General features: G+C 42.6%; 1 protein-coding gene across 4 annotated transcripts in view; it reads right to left on the bottom strand.

Moving 5' to 3' along the window:
• Positions 1 to 13228, bottom strand: part of LOC308335697 (ADAMTS-like protein 1) — a 157840-nt gene that overhangs the window by 36684 nt on the left and 107928 nt on the right. For all 4 annotated transcript variants that reach the window (XR_013966076.1, XM_080792856.1, XM_080792857.1 and 1 more), the window contains 4 exons: positions 11972 to 12208; positions 9672 to 9798; positions 8130 to 8204; positions 3566 to 3723 (listed from right to left, as the gene is read on the bottom strand). Coding sequence is in view for 3 of the 4 variants with exons in the window: in XM_080792856.1 (XP_080648982.1) it covers positions 3566 to 3723; positions 8130 to 8204; positions 9672 to 9798; positions 11972 to 12208 (597 nt within the window). In the remaining variant the exon portion in view is untranslated. The remainder of the gene's footprint in view (positions 1 to 3565; positions 3724 to 8129; positions 8205 to 9671; positions 9799 to 11971; positions 12209 to 13228) is intronic.

Raw genomic sequence — 13228 nt, 5'->3', positions numbered from 1 at the left:
TTTGTCATGCCTTATCCATGAACCAGGGGTGCAAAGTAAATGGTGCATTTATATAGAGCTTTTATCCAAAGCGTTTTACATAGATTGTGCATTACATTCACCCATACAGTGCAAGGCACCAACCTGCCCATCGGGAGCAATTAGGGCAATGGTTCTCAAAGTGGGGTCCGGGGACCCCCAGGGTCCTTGAGGATCCAGGGGATCCCCAGCTACTATAAATAATAAGTGATGATGATTGGAATCAAATGGACCCTTATGGGTCCGTAACTCTGTAGACTCTCAGAGTTAAATTAACATTGATACAATATAGGGTCCCAGAGATAGAAATGCCACTAATTAGCCTATTGCATATCAAACTGGGAAATTAAATTGAAATGAAAATGGTTGAGAATCACATAAAAATCTTCTCTTATGGGGATCCCTGGCATATCTTTTCAATGCGCGGGCTAATAAGTGTCAATTTGGGGATCCTTGAAAACGTTTGAGAACCGCACTGAATTAGGGGTTCAGAATCTTGCTCAAGAACACTTCATCACCAACTCTGGGGGAGCCCGGGATCGAACTAGGAACCTTGCGGTCGCCATTAGGCCACTCTACCCCTGAGCCACTGCTGCTCCGCATGGGACACACACACGGAGGAGGGTAGTAGTCGTGGGCGGGGACATTCTATAGCAGATCAGAGAAAATAATATAAACATTTTTGTTTGTTTGTTTTTTGCAACAATTTTCTTCATTTTGTTGAGGAAATGCAGAACCAGATCACTCATAGCATCTCTGAGGATAGAATTCTGGATAAGCAGAACATGTGCAGCATTTTGTACGAAATGGGCCACTCCTGAATACTTTGGAAGGCAATCTTATAGCCAATCAGTGTAGAATCTGAGAAATCCAACAAACTCGTCTTGATCACATGACTACAAAGATAATGTGTACCGATTTGCGTGAGATGTGGATGAAATCTGTGCGACTAATATAAACAATGTGTTTTGCAGAAATCGGCCTCATGGTGGCGCTATAACCGGCAGATGTGGAGGGATGCAGGAAAAATGTTTTTCCATGGCCTCTAGCGAGTGTGCACAGATCAATGCAGTTATAGGTAAAAACAGGAATTGTGTTGTTATAGCGCCACCGTGAGGCTGATTTGGAGAAAAAAAATAGTGGCATGTCGTCCTCGGCCTAGTGAAAATGTGCGTAGATAATTTCACGGAAATTGCACACTGTGTTTGTGATTTGTGGCATTTTGTTCGAAACGGACCAATCATTTGAGATTTGGAAGCCAATGTTAGCCAATCAGGATGGAAGATGGGAAATGGTGCAGATCCATGTTGACCATGGAGATAGTGTATAGCAAATTGTGTGATGTATGGATAAAAATGTGTAAGAGTAATCTACAGAAATGTGTTTTGCCAAAATCGGCCTCATGGTGGCACTATAACAGGTCCTTGAGGAATATTTGGGGCAGAGGTTTGTCGTTGGCATCCAGGGAATGTGTGTGCATAGTTTGGCATGGATCGGGCCAACAGTGCCAGAGATTAGCTGGTAACGGACCGAAGGACGGACGGAGTGCAAAACATACTCTCTCCCCATGCCTTCGGCCTGGTGGAGACAATGAAGTTTACTCTAATGAAAGTAAGAAAAACTCACAAAACACATCTTTGGTTGTGATCACAAAATGTTAAGAATGTTATTTAGCATGCTGTTTAGACAGATGCTAAGGTTTCATGTTTACTTGGTATCCTAGTTACTTTAAAAGCACTAAATAGTTTTCCTTTGCACTCAATTTACATCACCATTTATTACCCTGTCGTTTGTTGACTAGGGTTCATGCCAATTACTCTGATCTTGTATAAGAGCGTACTGCTAAATGCCTAAGTTGGACCTGGAATTGCATAACATTGCATTTCAAAAACAATATTGACTGTCACCACTATTCCAGTGGTGATGGTGCATGGTGCTTTCTCCTTCACATCTGACAGCAAACCTTCCACTGGCACATCTGCAAAACTAATATAATATATTTTCCCCCCTACCTTTCCAGTGGCTCATACTGTACATCTTAGTTAGCTATAGGATGCCTACTGTATCCTAATTTGGTGTTGTTTACACTGTCTGATGATGACACAGTAGTTGATGCTCTAGTGGTCTATTGTTATCAAAGTACACACAACAATCTGCCGGCAGCCCGGCGCTGGACTACAGACAGTGAGTGGGCAGGGATCAGTGTTGATTGACCGCACATTTTGATTTTAGTTTTAGTCTCTTGAATGGTTTTAGTTCACATTTTAGTCACCTGGAATGTTTTAGTGTTAGTCTAGTTTTAGTCGACTAAATATCATACGATTTTAGTCGACTAAATCTACAGTTGATTTAGTCGACTAAAATGTATTTTGGCGGGCGTTGGATGTGCTGCCAAAAACAACACTGCACCACATGCAGTACATGGTGGACAGGACAGACATAGGAATTGCATCGTGTTATCTCGACGCGGGGTTATCTCTGCAAGACATTAGCCACTTAACCACGGAGCCACTTAAAGGACAGAATAAAAATAAAGAAAACGCTCGCACACTGTGGTCTCCAATGAGACAGATTGTTCTGGTCTGATTTATGAAGACGAGCCTTGTGCTGGAAACGTCACAGTCACTTTAATGGTGCAATGAAGGCTTCTGTCGCATTGGAGCCCTCAGTGTGCGAGCGTTTTCTTTATTTATATTCTTTATGCTGTTCAGCACCTGCCCAAGTTTGGGTTGAGGATGTGCATGTGTCTTTGCTCTCTTTTCCACTTAACCAATTTAGACCTAAGTTCGATTCTACAAATGTCTTCTTCTAAAACATGACAGTTTTTCTGAAAAAGCTATGTTTCTATGTCAGTGGTGCTCAAACTATTTCATTTCACGGACCCCCAATATCATATGTAATTGGCCGCCAATAATTATTCAAAGATTTGCACTACATTTTCACGATTTTTCAAAAATAGCAGACTTACAGTACAAGTAGGTTCCGTGCTACGAGCTTGTAGATCTGCTATAAAACACCAAAAAGGGTTCCCGCCCAGAACTCCTTGAGCGCCACGTTTAATGTCAAGTTTAGCCGCTTCCGTGCCACGCTTTTCAGCCGCCGAAGCTGTTCTTCTGAAGAGCCACCAGCTGATTTTGTGAACCGGAAGTAACGATCAATCATTTCCGGGGCACTCAGAGCTTTATTGAGCTCCTAAATCATGGATGTTCTGTATGATCACCTCAATCTGAGTTTCAATTCAGAGATAAATGCCGCTATAAAGACAGTCATTAAAAGTGTGGACGGAGGAAAAATAATCAATGACGTCACAATGCGGAACGCCAAGAACCGGTAAAAAATAATACAAGCGATGCTGGATGCATTATAAACGAATGGGTTGTTTGATGTCGTCCTAGGTGCACAGGGTTAAGAACAAAATTATTTGAAATGATTTCATGAACATCCAAATTACAAGCAACACGTCGGAGCTTGCAGACCGCGCTGTTTTCAAACAATTGCCATCATTATTTTCACCTACAATGACGTCCTAGTGCAGCACAGCTCTTACTTTGACAGTGAAGTCGGCCCCGAGCGGTCCAGCAATCCTCAGGACTTCCTTCTCAGAGAGTTTCTGGTAGTCCAGGGTGGTGTTCTCCAGGAGGTGCTGGCCCGAATGGTCAAGGTCCAGTTCACCCTTCACCCCGCCGAGCGTCTTGCTCTCCACATCTACAGTACCAGCGGAACCAAAGAATAGCAGGGGACAAAAGACAATGCAAACAATGGGAAACATTACTGTCATTTCACGTCTACTCAGTCATAATATGTGAACACCCCAGATAGTTTTTTAAATTGCTCGATTCAGTATTTAGATATTTGATATTCGTTTTAGCTGCCCTGTCCCCTTCCTATACAAACCCAAATTGTAACTTCAAACTCCATTTTAACCATGATAGTGACTGGTGACCGATAGTGTCCTTCTAATACATGAGGGGGCCGTGTTTTTTTCATGTACTGTTTTCATTTATTTTTAATAATTGTTTTTGGGAAACAATTCAGTACTCGGGAATTAAAACAGTAGGCCTAAATAAAAATAAAAAATCACACCTGTGTGAACCGAGTGGTGCAACTCCCCTCTCTCCCCCCTCCTCTCTCTCTCTCTCTTTCTGCTCCGTCAGATTAGCTTTATTATGGATATCAATCCGCGTCACTAAGAACTATTTTTTCATTATTATTTTGGCTCTGCCTTTCCTTCTTTAGCGAACCTAGACAGCAGGTGGCAGCCATGTCACATACTTCTGTCGTTCCAATTTCACGCATGCGCACACCACTCGTGCTCATTGACGTACACAAACAGGTACACGGACATTGCTGGTTGTAGGAGTGGTTGCACCACTCAAAAACAGCCCCTCACATATTAGAAGGACAACCAGAAAGAATGACGGGTGTTTTCAAGCACTCTATCATGGTTAAAATGGAGTTTGAAGTTACAATGGGGTTGTATAGGAAGGGGGCGGTCAGCTAAAATGAATATCAAATATCTAAATACTGAATCGAGCAACTTCAAAACTGTCCGGGGTGTTCACATAAGCCCGAGTAGACGATGAAATGACCAAAAGTTGTTTTGAAGGTGAATATCCCTTTAAATACTGTACATTTATCTATTCCAGTACACCTCAAAGGCAAATATGCCACTTTTACACCACCATAATTATTTGAAAACTTTAGTATAATACTATTTACTACTACTACTACTATTAACACTAACACTGACCGACTGCAAAATACACACTTCAGATCGACCAAAGTAACACGCAAAAACAGTCCGGGGCTGTTATGTTTGGATCCAAACGCACTGGGTTCTGCAGCGGTACTGGGAAACCCACGGGAATCCATGCGAGCCGACCGGTGGGCGTAGCGAGAGCTATTCCACCACTTTGACCTCGATTCAACCTGGGCCTAATGGGGTCTTTTCTAATTCTAGCATGGAAGTTTAAACAATAACAACAGCGAGCACGGGAACACGCTCTAAGGAGCGCCCGTCATCCTGTTGCCGACAGATGGTTACCATTTCACTGCCCTCGGCAGCAAGGAGAGCAGGGGGAAATATTTAACCCGTTTAGGCCACACGTCGAAAGTAAAAAGTAAAGTAAAATCTTCTAAATCATGAAAGTTATGTTTCTATATCAGTGGTGCTCAATATTTCATGTCAAGGACCCCCAGAATTATATGTTCCATTCCAGGCAACCCCCAGAAGCAAAGATTTGAGTTAAAAAACTTTCGCTCTGAAAGAATATATATATATATATATATATATATATATATATATATATATATATATATATTCAAAGATTTGCGCCACATTTTCACGATTTTTCAAAAATAGCAGACCGACAAGTTCATAGCGCGGCACTCGGTGCCGTGCTATGAGCTTGTAGATCTGCTATTTTTCCTACAGCTAAAGCGTAACGTAACGCTTGAAACACCAAAAGGGGCTCCCGCCCAAAACGGGTTAATGACAAATCTGTCCAGCAAGACGAAGAAAAAGAAAAGAAAAAGAAAAAAGAAAAGAAAGAAGTACGGTACTATTCACCCCACTCAAGAAAAAGGAGCCACTATAAACGGATAGATAGGTAAAGTAGAGAAGAGTTGGAACATTTGTTATCGATTTGAACCGAACGGGAGTTTGATGCCAAAACTCTGACATCAGTGATCGTTTGCTGGAAGCGCTTGGAGCGGGATTCATTAGAGCCAGAGGGAAGGGAAGAGAAGGGAAGAGAGAGAGAAACTCTCTTCCTATTATTCTGCCCTGGCCTTCTTGATGTAATCTTAGAAATAATCATGCTTCCTGTATGAGAGAACCCCTTATCAAATCTGGTCAATGCTAGGGATAACGGATAGATTATTCATTGGATGAGGTACTTATTTGGAAGGTAAGGTAGCTGGCAGATAGTTGATCCAAGTTATTACTTGGATCAACAGCAATATTTCTTGCTGTACTGTATGGTTCAAATGCCTGCTGTCATTTTTTGACATACAAAATCTGCAATATGGGTTCCATCATACTTCATTGAGACCAAAGGTCGCAGTTAACTAAGTGTATGATGAAACCTTGCGTTTTTTTTGTCACGTCATGTCACACTCAATATTGTCACTCAATTTGTCACGTCATATATTGTGCCTAGGTCTCGTGACATCACTATGACATCATCAGGGATGATAGTAAAATCCCCATACATGGGGAAAGCCCCCATATAGTGTGACCAGGTCTCGTGCAGTGTTGTTCAAGTTACTTTTAAAAAGTAATTAGTTATAGTTATAGTTACTTTACTAGTTACTAAATTATGAAAGTAACTAGTTACCGTACTTTACTTTAAAAAATAAAGGTTTAAAAAAAACTAAGATTTTCCAATTCATTTGTTTTCAAGGAAAAGATATTCCCTAATGTCACTGGTCCAGTTGTGGTTTGTTTTAAGCTCTAATGGAACACTTATGCCAATAGTACAATACTGTTAAGATAACGAAAATAAACTTTAACAAAATCAGGTGGTTCTTTCATTGTGTAGCCTAGATAGTATAATCATCGTGAGGTATTATCATTCTCAGACGTCTCAGTTTTATCCAATTACATTTCAAGACCGTAACCAAATTAAATTATGAATCGTTTGGCACGTCGCTTGGTACTTGCTGTCTACGGAATTGTGCCAGCTTCTCCCATGCTCGATCAAGTCTGTCTGAAGCCCATCACACACCGTCTGCGACCGTCTCCGCCGCGCGGCGCCGCGCGGCGGACGCAGCCGGTGTGTGGTGGGCTTGAGCCTCTGCCTCGGGTGCTCTTCTCCTTCCAGTGTGGGGATTTGAGTGTTGATTTCGTCGACTAAAACTTTTTCACTGACGAAAACTAAATGGAAACTAAATTAACCCTAAGCTAAATGATATGAAGGGACTAGTGGACAAGAGATCACGACGGCATCAAGGCCCACTAAAACACATTTCAGCTGACAAAAAAAAAAACTATAGATTTAGTCGACTAAAATCTTATGATATTAAGTTGACTAAAACACTAACACTAAAACATTCCAGGTGACTAAAATGTGACTAAAACTAAATGAAAACTATTCAAGAGACTACGACTAAAACTAAAATCTAAATTTGCTGCCAAAAACACTGGCGTTGTTCCCATGAAGTGTCCGCTCCACAGGGGGTCGGTCGGGGTCTGTACAGAGAAGCCTCTTTTTTCTGTCCTCTGCTGCTTATTCTGGCTGGATAGGGTGTTTGGAAGCCTATTTTGTTTTGTTTCAGGATTTTCTTTATTTCCTTGTATTCTTTGAGCACTTCGGTTGGGTAGTCATGCGGAAATTTGACAACTTTGTCTCCATGCTTAATCTTCTTCGACCATGCCGTCTTCAGGAATCTCTGTTCTTTCATGTTGGAGTGCTGAAAGTTGACAATGATGGACCGAGGAGGTGTTTTGTCATTTTTATGGCTTTGGAATCATGGAGCGATGCGCTCGCTGTATGCATAAGTCCACGTCTGCTTCGAGGTTCAACTCCGTTTTCAAAATGTTGGCTATGAACGTAGGAGGCATGGAACTTCCCTCAGTACTGGCTTCTGAAATCTCATGTGTTATTTTTCGACGTGATCTCCCTGATAAATCAGTCCTGTTGTTTCAGCTCTGTTTTCAGCCCATGTATCTCTCTAGTTGAGCTCTGCAGGGCCTTCATTATTGGATCACCTCTGCCTTCTCTATCGCCACCACTGTCAGGCACATGGGTGCACTGTTCCATCGTAGCGTTGAGTGCTCCCTCGTTTTCTTCGTAAGTTTCTATTTGGCTTTGTAGAAACTTTCCTACTACTTTTTCTGATACCCCCTAGCATTTAGTGTTATTTCATTTTTAAATATATTTTGTAAAAAAATTGCATTTTGAGGGTCTAAGACTGGGAGCAAAAACACCATGCTGCCATAATATATATATATATTTTACTTTATCTCTTTTTATTTCCTTCTAATCCTTCCATTCTGTGAAGCACATTGAGTTGCACCTTATGTATGAAATGAAGTGCTACATAAATAATGTTTGACTGAAGTGTTCTGGATGGAAGAGCACCCCGCCCCCGGACCTACCAAGACTTACACAAGTGATCCGGGCCTTTCAGGACCAGACGCACATGGCGACTCCTATACGGGATGACTACAACTGTGTCTTCAGCTTGGGGGAGAAACAGAGAGAGAGGGGAGAGAGGGAGAGGGAGAGGGAGAGGAGAGGAGAGAGAGAGAGAGAGAGAGAGAGAGAGAGAGAGAGAGAGAGAGAGAGAGAGAGAGAGAGAGAGAGAGAGAGAGAGAGAGAGAGAGAGAGAGGGAGAGAGAGAGAAAGAGAGAGGGAGAGAGGGAGAAAGAAGAGAGAGAGGAGAGAGAGAGAGGAGAGAGAGAGAGAGAGGGAGAAAACAATGTTACTTCAGCCACAAAGTATCTTCTAACATGGCATGAAGGTCAACAGTGTTAATGAATTGGTCCCGTTGTGGGACAGAGCAGAATTCCAAACATATTCAGTAACCAACACTATGCTGGTTCTACATAAGATCTAATGAAACTAATAGTCCCAGATGAAGTCGATGGGAACCTAGACTCTACATCTGTATAGTCGCTTGGCTGTCCCCTTTTTCACAGCACAGGTTCAAGGGACATAATAATCAACACCATGTGTCGTCGCAGGCTCGAGTGTTATTGGTGAGGTGATGATCAAGGGGTGTTCGACAGGTATTAAGCTGAAAGCTTACAGTAGATGGGGAGAGAGAGTGTTTGCAGACATTATCTACTGAGATTAAGTTCAGAGAGCTATGTTGTGCACATACTACTGTGTTCGCTGGTGCAAGACAAGAAACAAGTGAGGAAAAGAAAGAAAAAGTCTGCACACACAGTCGCAGAACTGTGCAGACCTTTATCTACGGAGATTAGGTCTCATATCACTCGTGTAGCTATATCATTGTTTCTCAAACATTTACATTTGAAGAACGATAATAACTCTCAGAGTTAAAGACCTATAAGCGACCTATGGACACGAAGACCTGGTTACCACTTTTTCGATACGGTTGTCACGTTTTTTCCTTTTTTGACCTGATGTAAACAAGTCTTGGTGCTTTTTCTTGTTTTATCCTCATAGCAGTTTTTGTATTGACCAATTTACAAATGTCAAATCAAGCTTGTTTGTTAAATCTAGGCTATATAATTGTACAATTCTATGCGGTAGGCTATATTAATGTCTGTAGTTATGAATGCCTGTAGTTACTGTATATGTACATAGCCTACTTTATCTGCAGGATTCAGTGTTTTAGCCAAAGCGATAATTTAAGCATATCATTTGAAAAATATAGATCTCTCTTCGACAAATGGGAGCCAGCGGCAGGCTTTTTTCCAATTGCGGTCCGTTTCATAATTCAGTGTTTTAGGCAAAGCAATGCAGGCCTAATTATTATATTATGTTCATTCCATACCAAAACTGTGTGTGTGATTCTGATCTGTGTAGTGTAGTGCAAATACTATATTCCATATTTTATAATGAAGTACATGAAGAAGAACTGAACTGTATGAAGAAGAAGAATGGTTAAATGTAACATTTTTGGGAGATAGATATCAAGCGCTTTCTTTGGGGGGGAGGAGGGGCTGCGGGAGTTCTTACTTTTTCCTGAGGCATGCTGGGACTTGTAGTGTCCCCGTACAAGTCGGCAGGACGAGCCGTCTCCAGTGCATATGCCACAGTTGTCCTCCTTTGCCGTGCTTCCCAACTGGTGATCACAACCTACAATCTGAGACAAAAAAAAATGTGCATTTATAAAGTGCCTTTATCCAAGGCGCTTTACATAGATTGTGCATTACATTCACCCATTCACACACACATTCATACACCGATGGCGGCAGAAACCATGCAAGGCACCAACCAGCACATCAGGAGCAATTAGGGGTTCAGTGTCTTGCTCAAGGACACTTCGACACTAACTGTCGGAGAGGCCGGGTTTGAACTGGCAACCTTGTGGTTGCCATCCAGCCACTCTACCCCTGAGCCACCGCTGCCCAAAGTAATCCATAAAAGTACCAAGTACCATATCGCACTGCTACCATGGTACTGTTACTAGGGTACTGGTGGTACTATGCCCTGCCTAGTGCCTACCATACCATATACACCATACACCATACAATACCATACCATATAACATACTATACCTTACTATAGAGCCCCGAAGTCTGACGTCAATATCGGTGGAGGGCGCAAATCCACGGATTCATGTACTTTTTCTTTGCATTGTAATCCCCATAGGGGAATTTAGATCGCCTCATATAAGAACTGTGTTTGAAAAATAAACAAATCATCCAGGCCGCTTCACTCATATGGATATGAAGAATCAACTGACAGAGAAAATGTGTCACTGATACTGAATTAGTTACATTTTCGCTAGAAACAGACTGTATCATACTGTATATGAGTGACTGACTGTCGCAAACGATACAGAGACACCTCCATGACAATAACGCAGAGACAGCTCGTTAATTTTTGGACCACAATGCTTATAGTAGACGATATTAAGATGACCCCATGTTATTCTCCATAGAGAAATTACTTCCGTGAACCAGGGGAATCGAGGGGACGAGCGAGTGACGTCAGGACTTCGGCACTCTATACCATACCATAATGTACTATGCTGGACCATTCAGTACCAAAATACCAAACTACACTGTACCATAACAGTATAAAGGCATGCAATCTGGTGTGTTGCATATTCCATCATGAAGGATCTATTACAACATGTAAATCTACAAACACTATTCATAGAACTCTGTTCTTGTTCACGCTGTCGCAGATCCTCTGGAGGTGGCCACGGTAAACTTGATTTAAAGTGATTAAATATGCGATTGACGTGACCGGCTCTTGGCTGTCAGACGGCGGTCGATTGGCCTTGTGAAAGCAGTTCGCGGTAATAATTCAACATGGCACTCATGACACGGTGGTCCAAGGCCATATGCTCGATCTGGTGGAAACTGACTGCTGTAAACCCTATTTACTTAGTTGTCTGCGGTCAGGTCCCCCAGGACTCTATATTTGGTACCCTCCTTTTCCCCCTTTACACCAAATGTTCACCAAAATCGTCACCAAAACTAGCCAATCTACAAGCTCACAGCACATTGGGTTGTGATGCATTGTGAGTTTGTATATTGACTGATTATGCCCCAGAGTAGGGACGATAGGGTTCAGTCACGTGCACAGACACAATCACAACGTTCATACTAGGGTGCACGCACAACCGCACTCCACCATCTAAACTGACAAGAGGCCTTCAGAGCATCCCCTTCAACCCAGCTCTATGAGCTAGTCAGAACAAATGTTACACAATGTTTTGTATTAAACATTATCTCCAACCAACCGTTTTTTGATTGATGGACTTTTTAGCATGAAGTGTCAGTCAAATGAAGCCAAAACCACAGTGTGGTTCTAAGCAAGGTTGGAGCGCCTTATAAACCCCCTCCGATACCTCAGCGCACACGCAATGCTTCAGGATGCCATTTCATTCAACCAGGAAAAAATGCATTGTGAACCATTTCCTGGGATGTCAGTCAAAATGTTCCTCATTCTGTATTCATTCACAAAGCAGATGCCACGGAGTTGGCGGGATGCCACTCGCCGTGCATGGATTCCGTTTTGATTTATTCACTTTTAATTCAGTGGGACCCAAACCGCTGGACCACTGTTGGTTTGGTGATTTTGGCTGCATGGCACTAGTAGATAAGAAGCAAGAAGTGAATGGATAGATAGGGCAAAGAAGTGGCAGGTGTGTGCAGAGCATGGTGTGTGTGTGTGTGTGTGTGTGTGTGTGTGTGTGTGTGTGTGTGTGTGTGTGTGTATATACGTGTATATATATATAGGGCAAAGAAAGATCAGCAGTAATTTGCCTTCACCTTCACAAGGCAAATTCATACATGACATACCTGACAGACTCCGCTGATACACATGTCCAGAGACTCGGTGTAGCAACGCGTCCCGTCCAGCACCTTGGGAGCGAGCTCCAGCACCAGGCCCGAGCCGCTGGCCTTGCACTTGAGGGCACACGGGTTGTCGGGGTCATTGTCCACGGGCAGCCACTCGTGGTACTCTCCCTGGAACCGCACGTCCACGTGCGCCGAACATTGCTGAGCGCGAAAGTCGCCCACGTCTGGAGGGCAGTCCTGAGGGAGTGTTACAGAAAAGAGGGCCCGGGCGGTTAGCTCAACCGTCTGGGCACCTATAGGCTGCTGAGCCAGCCTGACGGCGTGCCGCGGGTTCGACGTGCCCGATCCCGACAGCCTTTGCCGCGTGTCTTTGTCTTTCCCCCCATCTCTATCCCCATTTCCTGTCAGACTACTTTCATCCTATCAATTAAGAAACAGAAAAGAGAGATGCATCGGAGTGATTCAATTCGATTTCTTTAACATTTTGCATGTACCGTATAATCATTAAACGGTACATGCAAAATGTTAAAGAAATCAAATTCGTGTTTTTCTTACTTCATCCAAAACATCCGGAATTGCATTATACTATAATGCAATTCCGGATGTTTTGGATGAGGATGAAGTAAGAAAAACATGAATATTAGGTAAGGGATAATATCTGGCTAGGTGGTCATTGTCGGAAGATAATTCACAGACAGGGAGTTTAACCACCGAGTTAATCACCCTGAAGGTGAATTATATCCCGACAATAACTACCTAGCCAGATATTATCCCGCTTATTACATGGCTAAATTAATAAATTGACCCAAAACACAAGAAAATAAGTATTCTATAAGTTTGCGCTGGCTGCTGTCTGCCCAGCTGCAGGGCTGGAGCACTGTCTGAAAACAAGGAAGTGAGTTGATCAGAACAGAATCAATTTTCGGGTACTGCTTTGTCCATTTCTCGCTCAAATGTTTCAAAAACATTTTTGAGAGCAATGTTTAGCTGTAAATGACATGGTGTGTCACAGTGTGTGTGTGTGTGTGTGTGCCATGTTGGAAACAGCAGTAAATCAAGCAGGTTGCAGCTGGTGCTCAGAGGGTTTGATTAGGCGGGTCTGTTATAGAGCGAAGCGGTCATTATCAAGACACAACAGACCTCTGAATTCAGAGATTGACCAATCAGAATCAAGCATTCAACCAAGCCATGTAACAAGGTTATATAATTGCCTGAACATCATATATCTCCAATTCTCCATTGCCCAGCTTGCTCTAA

The sequence above is a fragment of the Protomyctophum bolini genome, assembly GCF_963924005.1.
Source record: "Protomyctophum bolini genome assembly, chromosome: 20".
In the NCBI taxonomy this organism is placed as follows: Eukaryota; Metazoa; Chordata; class Actinopteri; order Myctophiformes; family Myctophidae; genus Protomyctophum; species Protomyctophum bolini.
Note: the sequence above shows the minus strand (reverse complement) of the source record. Positions and strands in the feature narration are given on the sequence as shown.